At 42.1% G+C, this 23,163-nt stretch overlaps 1 protein-coding gene across 11 annotated transcripts; it reads left to right on the plus strand.

The window, feature by feature from the left end:
- The first annotated feature begins 1,002 nt into the window (after positions 1-1,002).
- Positions 1,003-22,410, plus strand: LOC148032901 (alpha/beta-Hydrolases superfamily protein). 11 transcript variants are annotated; one of them, XR_015691671.1, is made up of 9 exons: positions 1,003-1,559; positions 2,132-2,176; positions 2,302-2,452; positions 2,552-2,633; positions 8,444-8,492; positions 8,611-8,708; positions 17,879-18,017; positions 21,014-21,268; positions 21,536-22,410. XR_015691671.1 is itself a non-coding variant. In XM_087683580.1 (9 exons), exons 1-8 carry the CDS (start codon positions 1,065-1,067, stop codon positions 21,161-21,163), a joined length of 1,209 nt encoding a protein of 402 aa, XP_087539706.1. In that variant the 5' UTR covers positions 1,003-1,064; the 3' UTR covers positions 21,164-21,170; positions 21,536-22,410. The 11 variants fall into 11 exon arrangements, 9 of the variants coding, with proteins under 9 accessions (XP_087539706.1, XP_087539707.1, XP_087539708.1 ...); XR_015691672.1 differs by having other exon boundaries at positions 21,602-22,410; XM_087683580.1 differs by having other exon boundaries at positions 21,014-21,170.
- The last annotated feature ends 753 nt before the right edge of the window (positions 22,411-23,163 follow it).

The following is a 23,163-nucleotide window of genomic DNA, read 5'->3' on the forward strand; positions in this document are numbered from 1 at the left end:
AACATTGCTTTTTAGTTCTTTGTTCTTGGTTTTTTTGCATCCTTACATGAAGGAACTAAGCCATAAGCCAATCATCCCGTATGTCATGCAGGACCATACATACATGCCATTTGCTTACAACCAAAATTTGATTTCCACAACACAGGTTGCAAAGGTACCCTTGTGTGTGTTGCAAATGCATTTTTTTGCAAGCCATGTTGGACACCTTGATTAGAGAGGTTATGTTGATTGTGTTCTATTTGAGTAGAATTATGTCTGTTTTGACATCTTTGTTCTCTCCCAATGGTGAAGGTGTGTATCATTAAGTTGTGTTCTATTTAAGTAGAATTGTGTCTTTTTTGACATATTTGTTTGGTGAAGGCGCGTATCATTAAGTTGAAAAAGCTTACTTCACATTCAGGGTTGTCATTCAAATCAAGAACTGAGTCCCAATAACATTTTTTGTTTGTTGTTTGGTAGGACTCATGCCAAATGTTGCTCTCCAGCTATTCCTGATCACCCAAAAAACCAAGGACTGCTCATCAACGGCACAAGTAGGGATAGTTGTCCTATTGTGTATCTGCATAGCATTCACCTGATATGAGCAGTTATTGTGCTATCAAATCCTTCTTCGGGGAGATGCAAGTTGCATGAGAGCTGTAGGCAACTCCTGGCATTGAGCACACGGTTAGCTGCAGAGAAGGTGCCAACACGAGGAGCAAGCTAGTTTAGACCCATTGACGTGCCTCGATGAAGAGGTAGAGATTTTGAATGTATTATAATTATTTTGGTTTTGGGGATTTGGAAAACCATCCTATGTAGCTTGCTTTTTTCCTGGGAATCAGTTTTCTAATGCAAACATTTTGGAGAACTGTTCTCCACTGGGAACCTGGTGGGAACAACTCCCAAGATATCCATTTATCGATTCCTAGATTCAAATGCGAGCAAGATGAAGCCTCGTGGGACCAAGACGTACTTTATCCAAGCAAAAGCAAGCAAACAAAAGAGACACTATCAAAAAGAGAGACACTCAAAAATCAAAGACACACACACTCGGACTCCTCAAGGCAGGCAAGCTTGAAGAAATGGGGACTTTGCACCATCCAACTCATCATCATTGTTATCATCGTCATCACCAACAGCGAGCATTCTACCACCCCCTCAAAGGCCCGCGCGTGCCAAGCTTCCGCCAGTCCTGCCATGGGTTCGTCCCTGCCTCTCATTCATGGTCATTCTCTGTCTCTCTGTTCCACCAATCTACCTCATTCAAGAAGCTGCTTCAGCCCCTGCGTAGAAGACCACCTCCCTGCACAGCTGCCTTTGCAGAAAACCCTCCCGCCCCTTCGACGTCCGGTACTGCATTCGAGCTCGCAGATGGCCAGTCCCGCACCTTCCATGAGCTTCCTTCTGGTTTGAAGATGGAGGCCATCGTGCAACAGAAAGGGTCTTCCGGTAGCAGCAAGCCCCCCATCGTGTTCCTCCATGGCAGCTACCATGCAGCCTGGTGTTGGGCTGTCCATTGGCTTCCTTTCTTCGCTGAACAGGGTCACCACTGCTTTGCTCTGAGTCTTCTTGGCCAGGTAAAATCATATCGCCCTTCTTTTATTTTGGCGGTGAAAAGTAGAATTGCATTTCCAAATTTTCATGATGCTCCATTGATCTGGCAGGCTGATGCAGAAAAATCACAATCTCTTTATTAATTTGTAGTGTCTAGGCAGATGTGGGAACTTTGTTTTTAGATATTTGGATTATCATCACAACTTCTCTTAAATCCAGAGCTGGTTATAGAATCTCTAAGTTGAAAGATCATAGAATTTCAGTTGATAGATTTTCAACCATTAACATCATCTTAGGCTTATCCACACCAAGTGCACTTGCAATTGGTCAGACTTATATGCGGACATTTCATTAAGCTGCTATACTAAACAGCTCTCTGCACAGAATTCCTGAAAAGCCTGTATAGTCTTTCATTATGCCGTGTACTTGTTATGTGCACTATGTGACTGGCAGAATCATGTGAAAGGTTGTGATAGCTAGTTTGGGTGGAGTACTGTTTTGTATGTGAATTACTGTTAGTGCAATAAGCCACAATAGTCACATCATCATCTAGAATTGCAGTATTTACAGATACTTTATGCCCTGTGCATTCCAGGGCGATAGTGATTGTCCTTCAGAACGAGCTGCTGGAACACTTCAGGTAATTTTGTCCATGTCGATTTGTTGTGTTTCAGTAGGAGAGCCATATATATGATTTATTGGATGTTTCTGGAGATTGGACACTCTACTTTGTGTTTGACTTTTAAGCTCTTCTCCTAAAAGTAGTCGCATGCAAGGGATGTTGCGCATTTTATTCATCACAAAGTACCTGTCCCTCCCATCTTGATTGGGCATTCATTTGGGGGCTTGATAGTCCAGCAGTATTTGGCCCATGCAACAAATTTGAACCCTGATACATTGTCATTATCCAGCAAAGGTATGTTTCACATGATAGAATTATCAGCCCAGTAATACCTCTCTAACTATATTATATTATAACCTGGACTGCAGAAGCCAGCACATTATTTTTAAACAGTTTGTTCCCCAGGTTGGGAGGAGCCTTACCCAAGAATTGAAGCTGCAGTTTTAGCTTGTTCAGTTCCACCTACAGGGAATGGGTATGTATTTCAGGTGTGTTAGTTGTAATTTTAGCTTGTGCGGTTCTGTGAGGGTGAATAAGTAGTCAGTCCACAAGCTTGTACTTGCTTTCTATACATGTTAGGCTTGGATACTCTAGAAGGCTTATTATAAAGTTACTTGCATAGGCTACAATGTACAAGATCCTAGGCTGACACATGGTGACTTTGTGCTTCTTTAGCAGGCAAGCTTTTTTGGAGGGCTTTACCCTTATGGAAGACCATAAGGGCTTTACCCGTGTGGTCTTCTTTACCCTAATAGTCTTTTATTTTCTTCATTAAAACACTATTCCACATTGGGGATGCTTTGTACTGATATTTTGGTACCTTCACCTCTTTATTTGGCTGTATATGACATACTTCTTTGTTCTCCATTTCCCCATCTTGTGGTTGGCTTAATCTTGGGGGTTAGCCATACCTCTCCTAGAAGAGGTTAGGCATACCTCTCCTTTCTAGGAGGTGTGCATTCTTCAAGATTTCTACCAACCCTTTTCTATAGTGGAGGACAAATCCAGGCTGAGCATGGAGTTAGTGTACTTGCCTTTCCATCTAGGGATCTAGTCTTTTTAAAGACTTTTATTTGTCAATATTGTGTGCTGCTTTGGGCCAGACACCATCATGTTCTTCTTCGGCATCACGACCTTAATGTGGCCTTTGTGCATTCCTTGGTTCCAGGGTTGTGCAAAGCAAAGGGCAATTTGCTAGAAGTTGTCACATGCTTGTTTTGACCCTAAGCCTTTTTATGGGTGACTATTTTATTTGCTAGTTCGTTGTTGGCTAACCACTTGGGAATATGAGAATCTCTATGGATTTTATTGTTGGATTACTTAGGACATAGAAGGGGCACGATCTTTATGGATAATTGTGGATAAAACTTGAGAATTGGCTAGATTGTTCATAAAGAATGTATATTGATTGTATGGAGTATTTCAGTAGATAGAGTTTGAAATTGGTATAGAAAATTTAATAGCCACTTTTGGAGAGCTGTGTTTGGGAGGTTGGACACTAAGTGTTGCATGAGTATTGTGGATCATCCGCAAATAGAAATCCCAAAAGGATTAACCCATAACAACATTGAATGGGCAGAATGGATCCATGAAAGTCTAGTGGGGTCAATGTTTCATGGAGTCTTCCACAATGTACTGTTTGTCTTCTATTCTCTCTCTCGATTGTTGAAACTTTGCCTCCTTGTTTGGCCGTTGTAGTCTACCTACTTAGCTAATCCCCCCTCCCCCCCGCATCTCAGCTCACTCTCACAAACCTCCCTTTCTCTTTTTTTTTTTTTTTTGGTAATGGGCAATTATATTAATCATTTGAGAAGTATAAAAGTCTCAGTAGAGTAGTAGAAGAAATTGCGGTATGCGAAGAAACTAAGTCCAAAGTCTCGGTAGAGAAGTAGAAGGTATTGCCGTATGCCAAGAAACTTAAGTCCTCCCAAGGCTAGCATGTAAGTGCCAATGGAGAAGACCCTTTGGCCTAGCGACATAACTTTGAACCTTGGAGGTAGATTCGAAAATGAAGGCAATGTGAGTGACCTAGTTGTTTCAACAGCCCTAGAATCTAAGAAAATGAAACAATATATTTCATATGTGGATGTGTAGGAGTGGGATATTTCACCTTGTCAAAGACCCAATCAAACAATGCAACAAATGTCCCATCACAACTCTTTAAATGTCAGATAGGAGGGATTGAAAACTGAGCCTAATCTGATCATTTGCTGATCTAAGAAGAAATGATCACAAACTGCTGCAAATGTGACTTCAAACCGATCAAAAACTCATTGAAAAAACTGACCAATAATCAATGCAAAAACTGATGCAAAACTGATCCTAAAAGTGACCATAAACGGTTCTCAAGTTGATAAAAAACTAAGCTGAAACTGAAGAGAATTTTTATCTCAAAATTGAGGCAAAATTCATGCCAAATTGATCATAAGCTAATGCAAAAGTATAGTTCTTGTGCTTGGGTGAAATTCATACTCATTTGCATACATCTCACAGTGACTAGTACACTAAGTAGTGACCTCATGGCAAACATACTATCAGCATAGTACCTTGGATGCATGCTGAATATATCTGAGATCCACTACATAGGAGAGCTGTCTATGACTAGAGGAGTGGAAGTGCTACCTTTCCCTTGAGCACCAGACAATACTTCAGATCCTTGCTCTGTTGAACTTGACAGAGCCCAAACTCTCGAATCAGCAACATATTGCTCTTTCATGGCATCCAACTCAGTGTGATAAACTATGCTGACGGCTGAAATTTGTGGCTTACATGATAGTATATCAGCCACAACATTCTTTTTATGATCAATATATACAATCTGAAAGTGAAACATAGAGAGAAAATGTGCCCATCTCATATGCGTCTATGGACAACTTTGTTTGTGTCAGAAAGTACCTCAAAGTTTGATGGTCTGTTTGCACCATAAAATCAGCCTCTAACAAATAATGTTTTCACGTAGACTGTATGAATTACAGCAAAGAGCTCTTTCTCATAAATCTGCAAATTCTTTTTTTCACCTTGGAGAATTCGGTTCTCATAAGCCACAACTCGGCCATTCTACATAAGAACAGCTCCAATGCTCCTACCACATGCATCACATTGAACTAGAAACGACTTCCTTAGTTCGGCCAACACAAGCATAGGATTTGAAGTCATATTTTCCTTCAACTTTTTAAATGCTAAAATTTCCACTACTGTTCATCTAAATGGCACATCCTTCTTTTGCAAAGCATGCAATGGAGATGCAATTTCAGCAAAACCTGCATACATATTTCTTGTAGTAAGAACATAAACCCAAGAAGCTGTGGATCTCATATATATTCCTCAAAGGTAGCTATGATCGTATTGCCTCAATCTATGCAAGGTCCATGCGAATACCATCAGCCAATCCAATATGCCCCAAAAAGTGGATTTCATGCAAGAAGAAATCACTTTTCTTGTCATTGATAACCAGCCTATGCTCATGTAGTTCATTAAAGACAATGTCCAAGTGTTTTCTATGCTCTGGCTAGTTCTTTGAATAGACAATCATGTCATCAAAGAAAATGTCCACAAATTCTCTATGTGGCTTGAAAATGCAATCCATCATATGATTAAAAGTGGTAGGAGCATTCGTAAGTCTAAAAGGCATAACTTATAGCAACTTTTGCCTTTGACATTCCGTAATTTTCTCGGGTCTCGGGCTCGTAAATTTACTCTAACCCTAGTTATACCTCGCATGTGCAACGTTTACTTAACCATATGATTAGAAATTAATCCACATGTTAAGTGAGGTTTCAGTGGATGGGTGGTGATTCTCTGATTACAACTTAGATGTTCAATACAATGACTTGTGTACCACATTTTAGGTTTTGAATATATATAACTTACAAAGTTTAAGGGTGCGTTCACACCTGAACATAATAAAAGGCACGGTGACCCTTTATTTCCAACAGTTGACCTTTTGAATCTCCTCGAAATTCTTCAATTTCAAATGTTGGAATTCAAGTCCTAGGCCTTTAATTTTGAGCACACATCTTGAGGTAGTTGTCAAAACCCTATTTTTTACAGTAAATTAGTGTTTGCAGCAATGATTGACTGAAATCTCTTGCTTTGATGGCTCAAATTGTTGAGATAGCTTGGGAGATGGCCGGAGGACGAGAGAAAATGCTGAAGAGAAGAGAAAACGTAGACTTCCATTGCGAGAAAATGAAAAATCAGCAAGCTGCCTTGTCTCGACAGCCATAAGAGCTGTCTCCATTGATGGAACACCTTGAATATGATGTTGCTTAGCTAAAACAGCCCTTAAACCATTGTCTCCTAGTATCGCAGTCCCTTTTGGGCATGTCACTAGCTCCGGGAGGGTCTCTTATTGGTTGTAAATGGCATGTTAGTTGTTGTAGTAGTAATGGTAATCTTCTCTGTGTGTGTGTGTGTGTGTGTGTGTTTGCTTGCACAAGGTTGGAATGACCCCCTCTCTCTCTCTCTCTCTCTCTCATTAAAATATTTGTTTGAGTGTAGGAAAGAGTGGTGCCTTCTTTGTATGCAAATGTAATATGAACTAGGCTTTAGAGTGTGGAGAGAGGAGGATGATGAGTTGGAAGAATAAGGATCTGATTATTAAATTATTGCTTTATTTTTTTACTCTTTAACTCTCCCCTTTCTCCCCAGCCTAAAAAATGTCTTTTCCACTTGCATGGGCAAGTTTGGCCAAGTGGCAGCCTTCCAAAACAATTTCTAGAATTATTAAATTAACTTTCATAATAATAATTTTAAAATTAATTTAATAGTTATTTATGGCTTAGAAATGTAATTTGATTGGCCAATGATTAAATTGTCTTGGCTAATTTATCACGCAAGTGATTCAGAGCACTAATTAGCTTAGAATTGGCATTAATTAATTAATGGATGCAAATTCCCTAGTGGCACCATTGACACTAATGGCTAATGAAATGTTCTAGGCCAAAATTTGACATTGGATACCACCTAGTACCCATAACTTTTTACACCTTTTGCCAATATCATCCATTTGATCATTAGGGTTACTAAGGTCTCACTATCAGTTAATTGACTTGCATTTCACATGTGTACCTCACAAGTGCACAACTTAATAATGCCAAAGCTAAGCATTAAAAATACATGTCCTTGGGTTGTTTTCACACTCGATGCCCTTTAGCTTGCTATTGCAATGTTATTGTGTGTAACACCTATGGATTTTCTGTGTTAATGTAGTGATAGCAGTAAATTTTTTGTCATGGATGCAAGTACAGCAGATGTACTCCCTCTGTTATGCCATGTGTCAATTTCCTGCATAGTCATGGCTGTTTGTACAGGTGGCCGGGACAGTTGTTTCTGCAGCAAATGCAGTCATGAGTCTGCTGTTGAATCCATGCGGCAATTTCAGAAGCAAGCGCAACATTTAATGCAATTGAGTAGTCAATCTGCAGTTGACTTTTTTGGAACAGTCGTGGGCCTTTTGCTGCAATTGTTTTTACCGATTCAAATGTTTGAAGCATAAAACAATCATTTTTCCAAGTTTTCCTTAATCCCCATTCACTCTAGGTTTCGATTCTGATGATAAATAAGACATTAACACTTACTGGTTTGATATACAAATTGGGGTTTAAGCAGTTAAATAGGAAAAGAGAGAGGGACAACCACTTCTTGTGATTAATTACATTAATCCTTAGCGAGTGTGTGCATGCCTCCCACATCACCCAGTTACTTGGGTGTAGCCCTTGTACATTTGGATTAAATGACTGCCCTGTGTTTTACAAGGCCTAAACCCTTAGTCACACGTGCCAATTACATCTGTTGTTAGTCTTGCCCCTTGAACCCTGTATGCGTATATGCTATAATACATTTATGGTCACATCTCGTTAAAATGTTTCCCTAGTACATGTCACATTAATTAATTTAGCACTTTAGTTTGTGGCATGGCATTGCTTAATTAACACGTTAGTGTTGTTTATTTAGCTTGCTTAAATGATAGAATTTTGTTAGTTTTTCGTCTATTATGACTTTCTTGGTTTGCTTTATCAAAAGATTGTAACATGTATAACGCTTGAAGCTTTCATATTACCTTTTGGATTGCTAATTCTGCAGATTGTGCATATTATTAAATCTCTCTATGAAGTTTTCGTACACCTTTATTTGATGATTTTTTCCGTTTTTAATTATGTTCTTATCTACATCAAGGAGTAGTTGTTTAATGTTATGACTACCAAATAATTGTTATGTCTTGTATCTCAATTTCTTATAAGTACCTTTGTGAAAGTATGTGAATTTTTTTCTCTTACATGTTAGAAAAGTGGTGCAAAGATATTTAATGAGAAGGCCACTTGCATCCATCAAGGTGAGTGCTTGGAGTTTATTGTGAAGGTTTGCTAGATGATCTTATGGCTCTTTTATGTGGATCCACTAAAAGATTAAAAGTGAGTGATGTAGGCTAACCACTAGCCTATATATGACAGGTGACTTTGAGCTTTGCAGCAAAGGCCTTTGCCTACAATGTCTCACTATGTAGGGAGACCTTTTTCTCTAAAGACATGCCGACATCTCTTGTTCAAAAGTAGGTGCTTATATTCCTACCTGTCTTTGTTAGCTCTCACTTAGCCATCCACACACTCGCTGGGATGGTCTAGGGGTCATAGTGAAACATTATTCATTATTATGTAGCATAAATAAGTTTTTGAATGATATGTAGACTATGTCTAAAATGATTTCTTAGGTCATAAAACATGTTTTGGCACAAAATTGTGTCATGCAAAGTTTGTTGTTTTGCACATATTTGAGTAGCATATCATTTTGTGGCTTGAGTTTAGCAAGGCTAGAGGTAGGGTTGGGATAAATTTAGTATGCAGTATATTTACGGTCTTAGTGTGGGTTAACTCTGTTGTTTTGAGATTTTTCAGATTGATCTTTCCTTTCCTGTTTTGGCTTACAAAGTTGATGATGGTGTGTTTTGAGCTAAAATGTCGCCTACGTTTGCATGCCCAAAGTTGAGTTTCTTGAATGAAGGGTTAAATCTGTGAATTGTGACATCCTAGGAGGGGGTTGTTTTGATGATATGAAAACACACATTCAATGAAAGCATTCAAAAGCAGCCATTTTGAGAAAAAGCAGCTGTTTTGAGAAAAAGGAAAGCACACATTCCAAGAAAGTGCACTTCACAAAATTGACGATGATGTGTTTGCAGCTAAAATGCAACCTAGGTTTGCATGCATAATTTTGAATTTCTTGAATGAAGGTTAAATGTATGAAATTGGGAAATTCTAAGAAACTGGTTTCACATCCCAAGGAAGCATTCAAAAGCAGCCATTTTGAAAGGAAAAAACAGGCACTCATCCCTAGAAAGTAGCTATTTTGAGAAAAAGGAAAGCTCACATCCTAATGTTTAGAGAGTGAGTGATTGTTCTGTTGTAATTATAAGTAATTAGCTCGTTTTATTTTTGTTACATTTCTCAAGGTGCCTTGAGATTGAGATTGTGATCATGATTTGATTCTATTTGTAATTGGTATTTGAAAACCAATGTCATTTTGATCAATAAACTCAAAACTTTGAATTCCTTAATGATTGCTTGGGAAGGATGGGATCAACTGTCCATAAACTTTGAGCCATTTCTCTTCTCTTCTCGTTCTTCTTTAATTGTGCTGACACGAAGACATTTGCATGGTCTTGAAAGAGTTTGCCTATCTCAATAAGTTGCTCTTGGAAAAATGGAAGGTAACCGCTTTGCAATAAGCCCCAACGCAAGCTGCTGTAGGGTATCTCAATAACTTTTCATTGGAAAGAAAATAGAAGGTAACCATTGTAGAAATAACTCCAAGTGTTGCTAACATTCCATGTGTATACTGCAAGATTTCTCCTTTCTCTTGCTTCAGTGGAGGTATGCAAGGGTTTGGAAAGGAAAACACACAGAGCGTACAACCAGGACTGAAACACAGGGAATGAAGATACTAACACAAGGCAAATCTATAGAATGAAGATACTAACGCAAGGCAAATCTATAGAATGAAGATAAAGTTAATAATGGATGCTGAATAATGAATAAATGAATAAAGCTAGAGTAGTTAAATAGCTGATGGCTCTCATGGGAGTGGGTTGAGGGAGGAGTGTCCTCCTGTGATGATCACGAGTGCATCAACCATTATTTCGAGGTACAATGAAGATGTAGTATATTGGAGCTGAGAGTGATGAAACACAGCAGCCATGGGCAGTCAATGTATTAGATTGATGTAGAAGACTGTGAACAGCTGGGGAGCAGGCTGGAAACCAAAATGCAGTGGGTCTTTGAGGTTGGAGAAGTTAAAGACAGCAATGTACTGCCTAGCCACAGTCTCTGGCTGATGAAGGATACTGAAAACACAAACATGCAGCAGTTGACTGAAAGAATGATGATGTGGCAGTCAAGGCAGCCTGAACAGCAATCTTGGGAGTCAATCAACAGCAGGGTGGAGATGATTAGAGGCTGAAAACAGTCAATGCAGCCCGAACAGATGATGGCAAGAAGCTGCAGCTGTGACCAGCAGGTAGGGTGGCAGAAGAATGAGTCAAGTGCTGATGTAGTCCTCCTCCAAGAGCTGGTGACAGCAGGTTGGTCTGCTTTAGACAGTAAATGCAGTAGTTTGAAAGAAGGTGACAGCAGTCGGTGCACACTTCTATTTATTGAGATGGAACCAACCAAATTTTTGTGGGTTTGCTTATGGGACAGATGGACACACTTAGTACTTGTGAGTTTTGGGGTTGTTTAATGAGCACAATGAAGGTTTAATGTCTATGTGCCTTCTTTAGCTTAACAAGGAAATCAAACTGATTTTTGTAGCTGGCCATTGCATTGGTCAATCCTTCAATTACCATTTCCCTCTATTGAAGGCATGCTTTAATGTCTACCTTCCATGAGGTGAAATGTGCTTGCATCTCATCATACTTGCATGCATGTGTTTTTCTTTTCCTCATCAATTATTGCATTGCCTCATTATGTAAAGCATTCATGACCTCTTTAATGTTATTGATCTCTTGGCCTTGGATTTGGCAAATATCTCAAATTGTTTCCATGCTTCTTTTTGTGCCAGCCATCTTTGATTTTGTCGAGGCTACTCCATAGTGTGGAGTACTTTTCGCCTCTCTTTCTGGGGCCCACCTGTATGACAATACCTTGCAGTTCTTGGGTGATCTTTTGTTTTGGAGAGAGAGAGAGAGAGAGAGAGAGAGAGAGAGAGAGAGAGGACGCGGACGGAGCGATGGCGACCTGACCTTCCGTTGACCCCGTCGACGCCTGCAAGCCTGCGGTGTCCTGCTCTGTGTCAGCGCGCAGAGCTGAGGCAGCCGTGGAGAGAGAGAGAGAGAGAGAGAGAGAGAGAGAGAGAGAGAGAGAGAGGACGCGGACGGAGCGATGGCGACCTGACCTTCCGTTGACCCCGTCGACGCCTGCAAGCCTGCGGTGTCCTGCTCTGTGTCAGCGCGCAGAGCTGAGGCAGCCGTGGAGAGAGAGAGAGAGAGAGAGAGAGAGAGAGAGAGAGAGAGAGAGAGCGAGGAGATGGCGATGGCGAATCTACTCGTGCCCTGAGATTCCTGCTGCAGCGATTTTCCCTGCATCTCCTGCTCGTCTCCGGCACCTCCTCGACTCAGTTTCTGATCCTGCACGTCCACTCTGTAGTCGCCTTTCGTCAAACGCTATGCTGTCCATGGCGCACTGTATACCTGTGGGCCTGTGAGGCGCCTTTGACATACAGCACAGAGAGGAGCTGTGCTCTGTCCTATCGCGAGCTCTGGAAGGAGACCGCACAGAGCTGAGAATACTGCTCGTTGCGTCTGCTGTCCGTGGGTGTCTGCCCTGTGCGTTTTGCTGTACCGAGTCAGAGAAAGAGAGACATCACCTGGCAGCACGCGACTGCAACCCTGCACAGATCAGAGAGCTGATCTGCTCCTGTAGAGAGAGAGAGAGAGAGAGAGAGAGAGAGAGAGAGAGAGAGAGTGTGTTACAGAGGTGCAGATTTCTATCATAGCAGTCAGAGATCTGTGACACAGCAGACATATAGTGAGAGAAACAGAGAGCGAGAGAGGCCTGTGCTGTTTTTGGCTTCTGTGAGCTTTTGGTGCAGCATCCATCCTGCACAAGTGGTGATACAATATGGCTGGTTTGGATATGGCATTTCTCGACCAAACGGTGGCAGCCCTTGGTCCGGATTCTGATACAGAGGAACCAGAGGATATGGTTCCGTGTACGGAGGAGATGCCCCCTGGTCTTGACTTCCAGCCTGCGGGCAAACGCATCAAGCATACTTCGGAAGAGACAATGAATCATCAGGAACGTTCTTATGCGCAGGTTGCTTCTGATTCTGTGGATTCTCGGGATGTTGATTGGGAGCATTTGTTGGAGTTTGTCAACACCCTGCTTGGTTGTTCAACATAATCATGAAGCGTTTTCCGACTCTGGAATTGAAGATGTTCTGGAAGCTACTGTGGACCCGACATATGTCTTGCGCTCCTTCTCGGTGTTTTATGAACGCGCTATTATACTCTTCTTCACTGACAGGATTCCAGTGCTTGCTCATATTTGCTAGTGGCTGCACAGTCTACTACAAGGAGAGTGTGTTGAAGAGATTTTTGTAGGGCCGCGAGGCTTTTATGAGGTGCTATTGAAATCCGAGAAGCAGTGTGTTGATCTGCTGTCTAAACTGCCACTATTCTTTGATCGCCGTTTGGTCCATGTTGTGCCATGGCGCCCAATGGCAGATTTTCAGCGCTTGCTTCAACATGAATGCCCGGTGTGGGTTGAGGTGGAAAACTGTTTGGCTGTTTGTTGGTCACTGTTAAAGGATGCCATGGCCATTGTGGGCACTGTTTTGGTCCCCCCGAGCCTAAGGGCTACGAATCGTAACTGTTTGTGTATGTTATGGGACACGGCTCGGAAAAGGCCTGCTTGGTTACGTCTTAATTGCTTTGGCATGCATCCTTTGCACTTTCGACTGAAATGGGGTAACTTTGCAGGCCACTGTTTTTCGTGTGGTAAATTGGGGCATTTTATGGCTGAATGTCCAGAAAAGCAATAGACTTCAGATGCGGAGCATGTTTTGCCTCCCAGGGAAGATATGGTGCTTGATGCTCCGTCGCAAGATGCGACCCAGGCCCCTAAAGTTTTGGATAAAGGCAAACAACATGTTTCGGGCTTGGATTCCCGTGGTAATGATTGGGTGGATGTACGTGCCAAAAAAGATAAAAGGTTTGATGCTGGCATGGCGGATATTGTGCCTAATGCTTCTCAAGATTCCTTGCGTACTTATATGCACAGGAAAGACATGTCGTCAGAGCCCCCTTCTCATGCTAGGGTTTCTTCTGTTCCTCGCAATCCGCCCATGAGGAAAGTATATCGGATGGTCTGAAGGGCCCGCCTGCTAAGTTGGCTTTCGATGCTAGAGTTAATGTGATTACCCCATGGGATCGGCGTTATCCCTGTTCCATCCCTAAGTTAGTGGATATACCGTCTACCTCTAAATCTGCCCGTTGGAACTCTTTTGCCGTGTTGGTTGATTTCTTGGACGAGGGAATCCTTGACATTCTTGCAGAGAAGGTTAAATCGAGGCAAGTATTGCCTCGTTCTTGATCTTCTTTTTGAATATACATGAAGATAGCCATGTGGAATGTGAGAGTCATTTGTTCTCGCAATAAGCAACATGCCATGTGGAGTTTATTGCATGAGAATCAGTGGGATGTCTTGTGTGCTGTTGAGCACAAGAGTCACGGCGAAGTAGGAAAAGTTGTGGATTGCCATGGCTTTTGCTTGTTTTATGCAGGGGCTCATGCCATGCATTATTCTGGTGTGCTTATGATTGTCCATGAGAAATATCAACCTGTTCTTATAAAAAATGATGTACATGGTCGTTTTGTGGTGATTGAAGTTTTATTTGAAGGAGAGATCTTATGGTTACTTGGGCTCTATGCTCCAAATGACCCTTTATCTCGCCAGGATCTTTGGAATACTTTGAAGGCCTCCTTGTCACTTGGCAGACAGGGTTTCTTGATGGGGGATTTTAATGTGTGTTGATCCTTCGCAGTCCACATTAGAGCATTCGGTGATGGATACTTCGGAAAGCCGTGTGTGGAATGCATTTGCTCTTGCCGCACTTCAACAAGATCTCTGGTCATGGCTACACCCTTCTTCGACAGGATTTACTTTTCATTCGGCACAGTATACATCTACATGGTTGCGGTTGGACCGCATGTACATCATGCAGGATGATGCTTTTTTCCCTGAGATCCTGGAAATGAAAGTGTTGCAGCAATACGACCTGTCGGACCATTTTCCTCTACAGCTTGAAATGCTTGCACAACCCATTGCACCTTTTAAGCAATTTCTAGATAGACTCCCTCTGCGTTTCAACTTGTCTTATTCGAAGCATTCAATCTTTCAGGGTTATATGCAGCAATTGATTGATAGATTTTTATTGGACTTCCCGTCTGAGGGCAATGCTTATTTTGAACGATTGCTCTCTAATGTGCAGCAGGTTGCACGGCAGTATGGGATCCGTCATGTCTCTTTTTGTCGGCGGCGTCGACACGCCGCAGAGGAATTACTGGTTTTGGTTCATTCTCTACTGGTGGAGACTCCAGATGATGTATTTCTGCTGCCATTGGCTATGCGTTTGGCTGATCTTCTTAAAGAGTTTCAGTTGAAATCTTACCAACAGGCCAAATTGCAAAATTTGACAGAGAATTTGCAAGATAGTGCTTGTCAAACTCATAAGTTCTTTCGTGCTCTTCATGGATCTCCCGCTTGAGAGAATATGACTAGACTCCAGGATGCAGAAGGTCATATGGTCACTGATCCTCAGACTATCATGAATATGTGTAGGAATTATTTTCTAGACCTTCTTGGTTCTACTCCTTCGTCTTCGGACCAAACTACTCATGCTCGCTCAGTCTTCTATGATTTGGCTCACAATCAGGTTCCACATGACATGCAAACTACTTTGGAGACAGATATTTCTGAGGCAGAGGTTATGGATGTTTTGTTACATTTGCCCAAGGATAAAAGTCTCGGCTGGGATGGTCTCACCAATGAATTCTTTGAGGTCTTTGCTACCAGTCTGGTGAAACCATTGACGGCTATGTTTCAGCAGGTTTGGGAAACGGGGTTCATGCCTTCCTCGTGGAAAGGACTTATCAAACTGCTTCCAAAACTTCCTTCGCCGTCGATGTTGACACATTGGCGACCAATTTCCTTGATGGGTTCTTTGTATGAAATCTTTTCCAAAGTAATGGCGAATCGGCTCCATAAGCATCTTCTCGCCATTGTGCATCCTCTTCAATATGGTTTTATTAAGGACTGAAACATTTTGCATAATGTCTTGAATGTGCAACTGGCTATTGACTATGCGAGGCACTCTAATCAGGAGGTGGTATTGATTCAACTGAACCTGGAAATGGCGTTTGATTATTTAGACTGGTCCTTCATTGCAGACCTTATGTCTACTATGGGCTTTGGTACTCGGATGGCTCGTTTGATTTACACCATTAGTGTTGCGGCTTCTTCGCGAGTTATGCTGAATGGTGGTGTTATCGAGCCTTTTGTCCTTGCACGCTCTGTGAGACAGGGTTGCCCTTTGAGTCCGCTCTTTTTTGCCCTTGCGACTCATCCGGTGCTTTCAATGTTATCTCATATGGCAGCTTCTACTCAGTTGGCTGGATTGTCTTTTCCTTTTGGACAGCACTTCATTAGTCAATTTCTGGCTGATGACAGCTTTATGATTTTGCATGCGGATAAGGATAATCTTCTCAAAGCATTAGATGTTTGGACTCTATTTGGGCCTGCTTCTGGTCTTCATATCAATGCTTTGAAATCAGCCATTCTTAGTTGCACGGAGTCAGATTTGCAGTCACTGGACTGGCAGGGAATGGTTGTTCCCCGTGGTTCCATTGTCAGGCATCTAGGGTACCCTTTGGGTGTTGATGTTCGGCCGAAGCAACTACTAGAGTGGATTTCGCAGAAACTGACAGCTAAGTTTCTGTATTGGAAGTCATAGGCTTGGCCTTTCCATGTTCGCCTCAAAGTGGCTCAGACAATTATGTTGCCAATGCTCACATATTTCTTGCCATTGCTGCCTTGGACTACTACTACATTGAATGCTCTTACTTAGTGCATTCGATTCATGTTATGGAAGAAGGACTCCTTACATACAGGTATTTCATGGATCTCTTGGTCGCATGCATGTACCCCCAAACGCATGGGTGGTGGGGCTAACTCATATGCTGGCACTCCGTTGGTCTCTTTTTCATGCCATGTGCTTGGATCATCACTCGTGGGTCTTGATAGCCCGTTGAGAATCACGGGTGCATGGTAATACTCAAATTCAGAGCTCCTGGTGGCATGTGCTTAATGCAGACTCTCGGTTTTCTAGTCCTTCATCGTCCTTGCTTGCTCACTTGGTATGTTCCTGGAAAGTGGTTCTCCAAAAGGCTCAATGGCATCCAGTTGAGGATCAGTTAGCTGCTAACTCTTTTCAACAGGAACTGTTGGCAGCCTCGCGATTACTTTCTTGGGAAGGCAAACATGAGCTCAGACCAAAATTTAATCGTATGGCACGTTTGGGCTTGACTTCAGTTGTTGCAGATGCCACCCTTGCTAGTTGCAAAGTCTTGATATCGTTTCGTACAGCCAGAAGGCGTTTCAGGATCCCTCGTGGATACCGTGATTTATGGGGACAGCTTCTGATGGTACTCCAGAGTAGATAGCCCTTTCCTGCCCTTGCTTCGGATCGTCCCTGGCAGGACTGGAACCTTGTAGGTCACCTGAATTTGGAAAAGGCCTCAGCTAACCAGGTGTATCATCTGCTGATTACAGATCATCAATGGCTGGTTACTAAAGCCAATACTGTATGGGGATTGCGTAAATCTCGGTCTTGGTGGAAGGCAACTGTGATGGAGGGCTGGATGAACAAGACACCTTTCAAATGCAAGGTCTTTCTTTGGAGGGTGATGATTGGTGGTATTCCTCTTGCTTCAGCCCTTTCCAAGCGTCGAATCTCCAACGGCAATTGTTTCTTTTGCACCACCAGTGTGGAATCAGCCTGTCATCGATTTATTTCTTGCCCTCTTGCTAAGAAAATCTGGTCATTCTTGTCAGCAGTTTGGAGAGCAGTGGTTGGTTTCTCGCTAAGCCCTTTTGACTGGGCTTTTGCGCGGCCCAAATACCCCACACCGGCTCCATCACATATGAAGATCTTGTTTCACTTTCTTAGATACTGGGGCTGTTGGCACAATTGGACCATTCGGAATGCTTTTCTTTTTGATTCAGCCTACATTTAGGGACATATTGCTAGACTTAAAGGCCTTTTGCATTGGCAGATAGATCTCATTCGGCACTCTGACTTACTTCCTCGGGAGGACTTGCTTCCCTGGCATATGGCAATTTTCTCTGCGTCGTTGCCATGACTTTTTGTAACTCTTTTGGAGTTTAGGGCTTTAGAGAGCCAGAGAGATTGCATGTGATGGCTTAGAGCCATCGTGTATCTTGTAATCATGTAAACTTGTACCTTTTTTCGTAATTAATACAATTACCTTTTACGAGAGAGAGAGAGAGAGAGAGAGAGAGAGAGAGAGAGAGAGAGAGAGAGAGGCAGATGTAAATATTCCAACATCAATATACACATATTTATGAGAGAGAGAGAGAGAGAGAGAGAGAGAGAGAGAGAGAGAGAGAGGTATATTTTTTCACATTTGTTTTTTTAAAACTACAAAAGGTACCAAGGCCTCCTTGCAAAGAGCTCGAAAGCTCCGATTTTTAATTTACAGGAACTGAACTCTTCTCTTCCAGTTCCACGCCCATCTGTTGAAACAGTCCCTATTCTTGTTCTTGGAGCTGAAAGTGATTTTGTTGTGGTAATGTTCTCCAACCCTCACAAATTTATTTTGTTATTTACAAAGATGGCTTGTGCCAAGAATTTGTAGTATGTGTGAATTGAAGTTTGCAATGTTGATAAAGCGAGCGAATAGTCACCTTTCTAGAGGAAGAAGAGCACACATTAGATTATGTGCATATTTTTAGTGGTTCTATCAGTTGCTAAAGGATTGTTATACGCTTTCTTCCACAAGGCACAATTTTTTACCATTATCAATCTTGCTAGTCTTGAGATAGTTGTTAATTTTAAGAGATTTCATTGCTTTTTCTTTTTGTTCTTCGGAATGTCTCCCATCATTGGCCTTGTAAGCAGATACAAGAAATGCGCATGCAAGCTGCCCTAGTCAGTATAGGAGGGTAGAGTTTTTTTTCCTCATATCTGTTCCTGTTTGGGTGTGGAAAAGAAACATTGTGATGGTCCCTTCTCTAAGGATTCACGGAGGAGGAGATGTGCCGAGCTTTCTAGGTGCAAGATGGGCAGAAGTGCCCAAGAGAGGATGTGTTGTCTAGGGCCTTCTTTTTCACCTTTTGGGTGGAGGGGAAACAGCCCCTACTGATGGCTTTTTACTGCATTTCCTCCCTTTGGGGAGGATTGACTGGAGCTCACTAAATGGTGCCTCTTCACACTTTTGCCAATGGCCTATAAGGCCCCAGCAAAGATGATAAGCAGCAGACTCCATCCCCTCTTACTAGACATTGGAGATCTTTGCCTTCTTTGAGGTCACTTCATAGTGGGTAGGGGATCATAGTGCTGCTTTTGGACTTTGAGAAAGTCTATGATAGGGTCAATGGGACCTCTTGGAGGGTACCATGGTCGGGCTAGGTATGCTACAATAGTCAATTAGGAGTATCTCAACACTTACGAGACAAGTAGCAATAGGGTGTTTATACAAGGGTGGAAGGGAGAGGAGTTTTTCCCTGAGAGGCTAGTCAGATATGACCCTTGGCTCCATGCGTTTTTCTACTCTTTGTGGAGGTGATGTCCTACTTCCTCCGTTTGAGAGCTTGTGGTTTGAGGGGTCTTAGGTTGTGTTGTGCATATAGATCGAGACTAAGGTTTTGGACTTGAGTATGTAGGCAACAAGCTATAGGTTGAGGATGATTTGGTGATGTTGGCTTTTGAGGTGTTTTACACGAAAGTGGACACAAAAATCAAGTAGTGTAAGGTAGGTGGTTTTTTTTATAGATCTTGATTCTAACATAGGTTGGGGAGCTCATTTGGGCTTTGAATGGGGGAGTAGAGGGTATACAGTCAAATACCTTATATTCTAAGTGGACCTTGAAATTGTAGTTTCAGCTTGCCCAACTATTTGTACCAGTGATTGACCCGATCTGGCACTATCCATCTCTCCTTAATGGGCAATGCCCTGGTTGGAACTAGGTTTTGCTAGTGATCACTTGATACATTGCTTCTCGCTAGTGTTTCTCGTTAGTATGCACAACTCGATTTCGTCTCTTGGTTCAGAGTTTCTTTTGGTTTGGCTTGGATGGGTTCAAGGACTCTTGAGCTTAAGTGTCATGGCAAACACCAGTAACATGTTAGAGGGAGGCTTGGGGATCATTTACCCTTCACCAAAGCTAGGCTTGTGAAGGTATGCTAGGGTTTGCAAATTAAACAGTAAGTGATACGAACATGACTAACACATGGTGGACTCAGACAAGAATGCAAAGGGAGGAGAAGAAGAAATTAATAGAAGAATGAATGTTAAATGACTGATGAATGAAAGGATGAGATCTGGATGAAGGGTGCTCAAGGAGTAGAGACTGTTCAATAGTCATTGTCTCTCGTGGAAGTGGAGAAGAATTTAGAGTAGGCAACTGCTGTAGATGCCAAAGATGATGCTGGAAAGCAGTGTGAAACCACATATGCAGTCTCCAGGATGGGGAGAAGACTAGCAGCAACAGCTGGAGAAGATGGGGTTAGCTACTAAGAATCAAAATGCAACAATGTAGGGCAGGGCAGCAACAGAGGCTGATAGTAGCCCTAGCAATGGCACCCATGGCAGTTGGGTGGTAGTGCCTGCTGATATAACATGGTAGCTTAGAAGGCCATTTTAGTGGCTCAGCAAGGCCTTGCAAGTGAAGTTGGTGGTCCGAGGCCTTGTGCCATGTGGGTAGACTTGGAAGCACTTTCTTTAGGAGGGCTTCTGGGAATGTCAACCTTGTCATGGAGGGATTGGAGGCCCTCATTGAGGTGGATTCTTACCACAACACTGACCACCCTTCCTTCCTCATCTTGCACAATCTGTTGTGTGTGTAGCAGCGCTTGCGTTAAGGTGCTAGCACCGGAGTTATTAGGAGGAGATTGAAAGATAGCTATGTATTTGGAATAGGCACCTCAAGTATAGGGGGGGGCTTGTAGCGTGGTGACTGCAAGCACATCATTCAATGGGCAGCTTGGGAGGCTGGCACTACCCACTCCATTAGTATTTGGAGGGACACTTACTGAACATACATGGAGGTGCAGAAGCTTGTTGGTAGCCTCTCAACTTTCGAGGTGGCACATTCAGCAGACAGCCTTCGTCTATATGCCACCTTGGTGGAGATTTGGTCTCCCATCATCCATCCCTCCTCCTGAGGCCATTGGGAGCAGCTTCAGGGGGACTATCACCATCAACACAACCCCAACTCTTCCCTCCCCCCCCCACCCCGCGGAAAAAAGAAAAAGTAAAAACCTCCCCCATATCCACCCTCCAAAAAAGAAGAAAAAAAGAACAGAAAAACTTGGTGTCTTTGCACCATTCCCCATTAGACCATCCTATGTGATCTGATTTGCATTTAGCTCTAGCTAGACTGTTGAGCACTTGTACTTTGTTGATATTCTTCTTAGGTATAAAATTATCTACATTTTATTTTGCATAATGCTGCAGCCTTGTACAATACTGCAAGAATCACAAGTGCACTCTTAAGCAAGAAACAAATGGATGTTGATTGGTTTGACATGAAGTTTTGATGATATTTTCCACCCCTATATCAGCAGGACATGGAAGGAATACAAGAGACTGCTGCATTTTATGGAACTGATCCAATTATACTACCTTCCATAGCACATGACATAATGCTGGATAGTGCGTGGGAAGATGCTGCTGAAGCAGTCCGCATGTGGGTTCAGAAAACAATTTTATAGATTCTAGGTCTTTCTCTTGATCTCTTTGAGATGTCAAGTTCAAGGCTGTTTGGATCTTACGTCACTTTCAAAATACATGCTTAAATACTGACAGCATTAGCTCAGGTTTGACAAAAGTACCTTGAGGAAAAAAATGAAGTCTGCTGTTTTATAAATGACATGCATGGCACTTTGCAGTTTACGTTACAATGGAATGAATTTTTTACCATTACTTGGCAAGGGCCTTACCTGCAACCCACTATCTTTAGTTTCAGTGTTACAGCTTCTTTTTACTTGCATAGCCACAACAATTCACTGGTATACACGTGTTTGTGGGCATGTGCATGTGTGTTTGTTGGCTTACAACTTTGATCCATTTGTCTTCTTCTGCAGAATCACCATATGATTGCATGTTTAGGAGTTGCTGATGACTAACTGACAGCATCCCCCCTTATGCAGTAACTTAATCAGATCATTGGCTTCAAAGAAACAGTGTGTTGGCTCTCTAGGACTTCTTTGTATCAGTCACAGTTTGTCTCTGCTCAGGGGAAGGCAAATCAGTCATAGTTCGTCTCTGCTCAGGGGAAGGCAATCCAGTAATGGTGGTCAAGTAGTGCCTGATGTTGCAAATGCAAGTTCAATCGTGGGTACTCCCAGACCCACAAGATAATTATTTGTTGAGTCGAACTTTGCAGAATAATACATTTGGATACCCAGTGATTAAAGTGCATCAACTCTCTGGAGCCAGTATCTAAAGGCTGGTTATCCGTGTGCCATGGATAAGGGGTCATTCAATTGATTTTTGGGGACAACAACAAACAGACGCACACTGATGGCAGAACTTGCATAATTATGCAAGTATACTCTGCCACTGAATTCTAGGCTCTCCGGTTTAATGTGTAAGAAGGGGCTCCACCAGTGGAAGACACATCACAGGAAAAGGCTAATTGTCTTCTCCCTCTCAGCATGAGAGGGTTTGGGGCTGCTTTGGGACTAAGAACTTGTTGAAATTTCCTGCTAGTGCACGTCATAGGTAGATTTGCAGGGTATAGGAACTCTGGATAATTGATCAGTATGAAAGCATGTACAATTTGCTATCACTTGCGCTTTTCTAGATGGACAGAAGTCTGGGTTCTATGGACTAGGATTTGGAATAATCACATGATCTTTCATGCCATGAAGTGATCTGTAAATGATAGTATTACACTGCAATGTATTAGACCATTTAACAGGTCAGTTTGTTGCTAATTGATTTTATATTAGAAGAATTGTGTTGTTGAATATTATCCGAATGGCCATGCAAGGAAATGCCTTGTGTTCGACAATCCAGTTATGAATGGGCATGGTTAGTGGGTAAGGTAAACTTGCTAGAATGCCCCTGTAGTTTGTGAAATTTTTTAGTCCACTCTGTTCCATGTGATGACCCATGTTGGACGTCTTAAACAAGAACCAGTTTTGAATAAGCTGAAGAATAGTGACATTTCTCCCTCTAAATCATAAGCTTTTGTATCTTGCTTGTGCATAATACCATGAATGATTGCCATTCTATCTTTCCCATATTTAATGAAACACAATTGCCCTCGCGAAAACTTTAAAACTTGCGTTACTTAGTAATTTTGTAAAATTGTGAAGACTAGGCTTTTGGCAAAATTTTAGGGGCATGTTGGGGATCTTGACCGGAAAGATCGAGGGATATATTGGGAATTTTGAACAAACATGGGTGTTTTCGCAATGAAATTTGAGAGGTATTTTGGGGATTTTTAAAATTTAAAAATGGCAGGGTATTTTGATAATTTTCCCTACAATAAGCCATGCCAAAGTAACCCTCAGAAAATGATGTGTATGTGTGCTTATGAACTAGAACACGGTGGACAAGTAAGTTGAAAGTTTGCTTAGGATTGCCCCTAATTGTAAAAAATTAGAACCACATGAGTTGTCTTAAAAGATTATGTTTGTAATTGACATCCTTATCATATCTCTTTGATCATTTGGACCATGGCCATTTTATAATAGAGTTTACG

This window comes from Lygodium microphyllum, chromosome 8, assembly GCF_053477565.2.
Source record: "Lygodium microphyllum isolate KBCC chromosome 8, Lygodium_microphyllum_v1.1.10, whole genome shotgun sequence".
Lineage (NCBI taxonomy): Eukaryota > Viridiplantae > Streptophyta > Polypodiopsida > Schizaeales > Lygodiaceae > Lygodium > Lygodium microphyllum.

Coding starts and splice junctions, on each gene's coding strand:
- LOC148032901 (XM_087683580.1), top strand. CDS start 1,065: ATGGGGACTTTGCACCATCCAACTCATCATCATTGTTATCATCGTCAT. Junction 2,177..2,301: donor GAGCTGCTGGAACACTTCAG/GTAATTTTGTCC, acceptor TCCTAAAAGTAG/TCGCATGCAAGGGATGTTGC. Junction 8,493..8,610: donor GGCCACTTGCATCCATCAAG/GTGAGTGCTTGG, acceptor TATATATGACAG/GTGACTTTGAGCTTTGCAGC.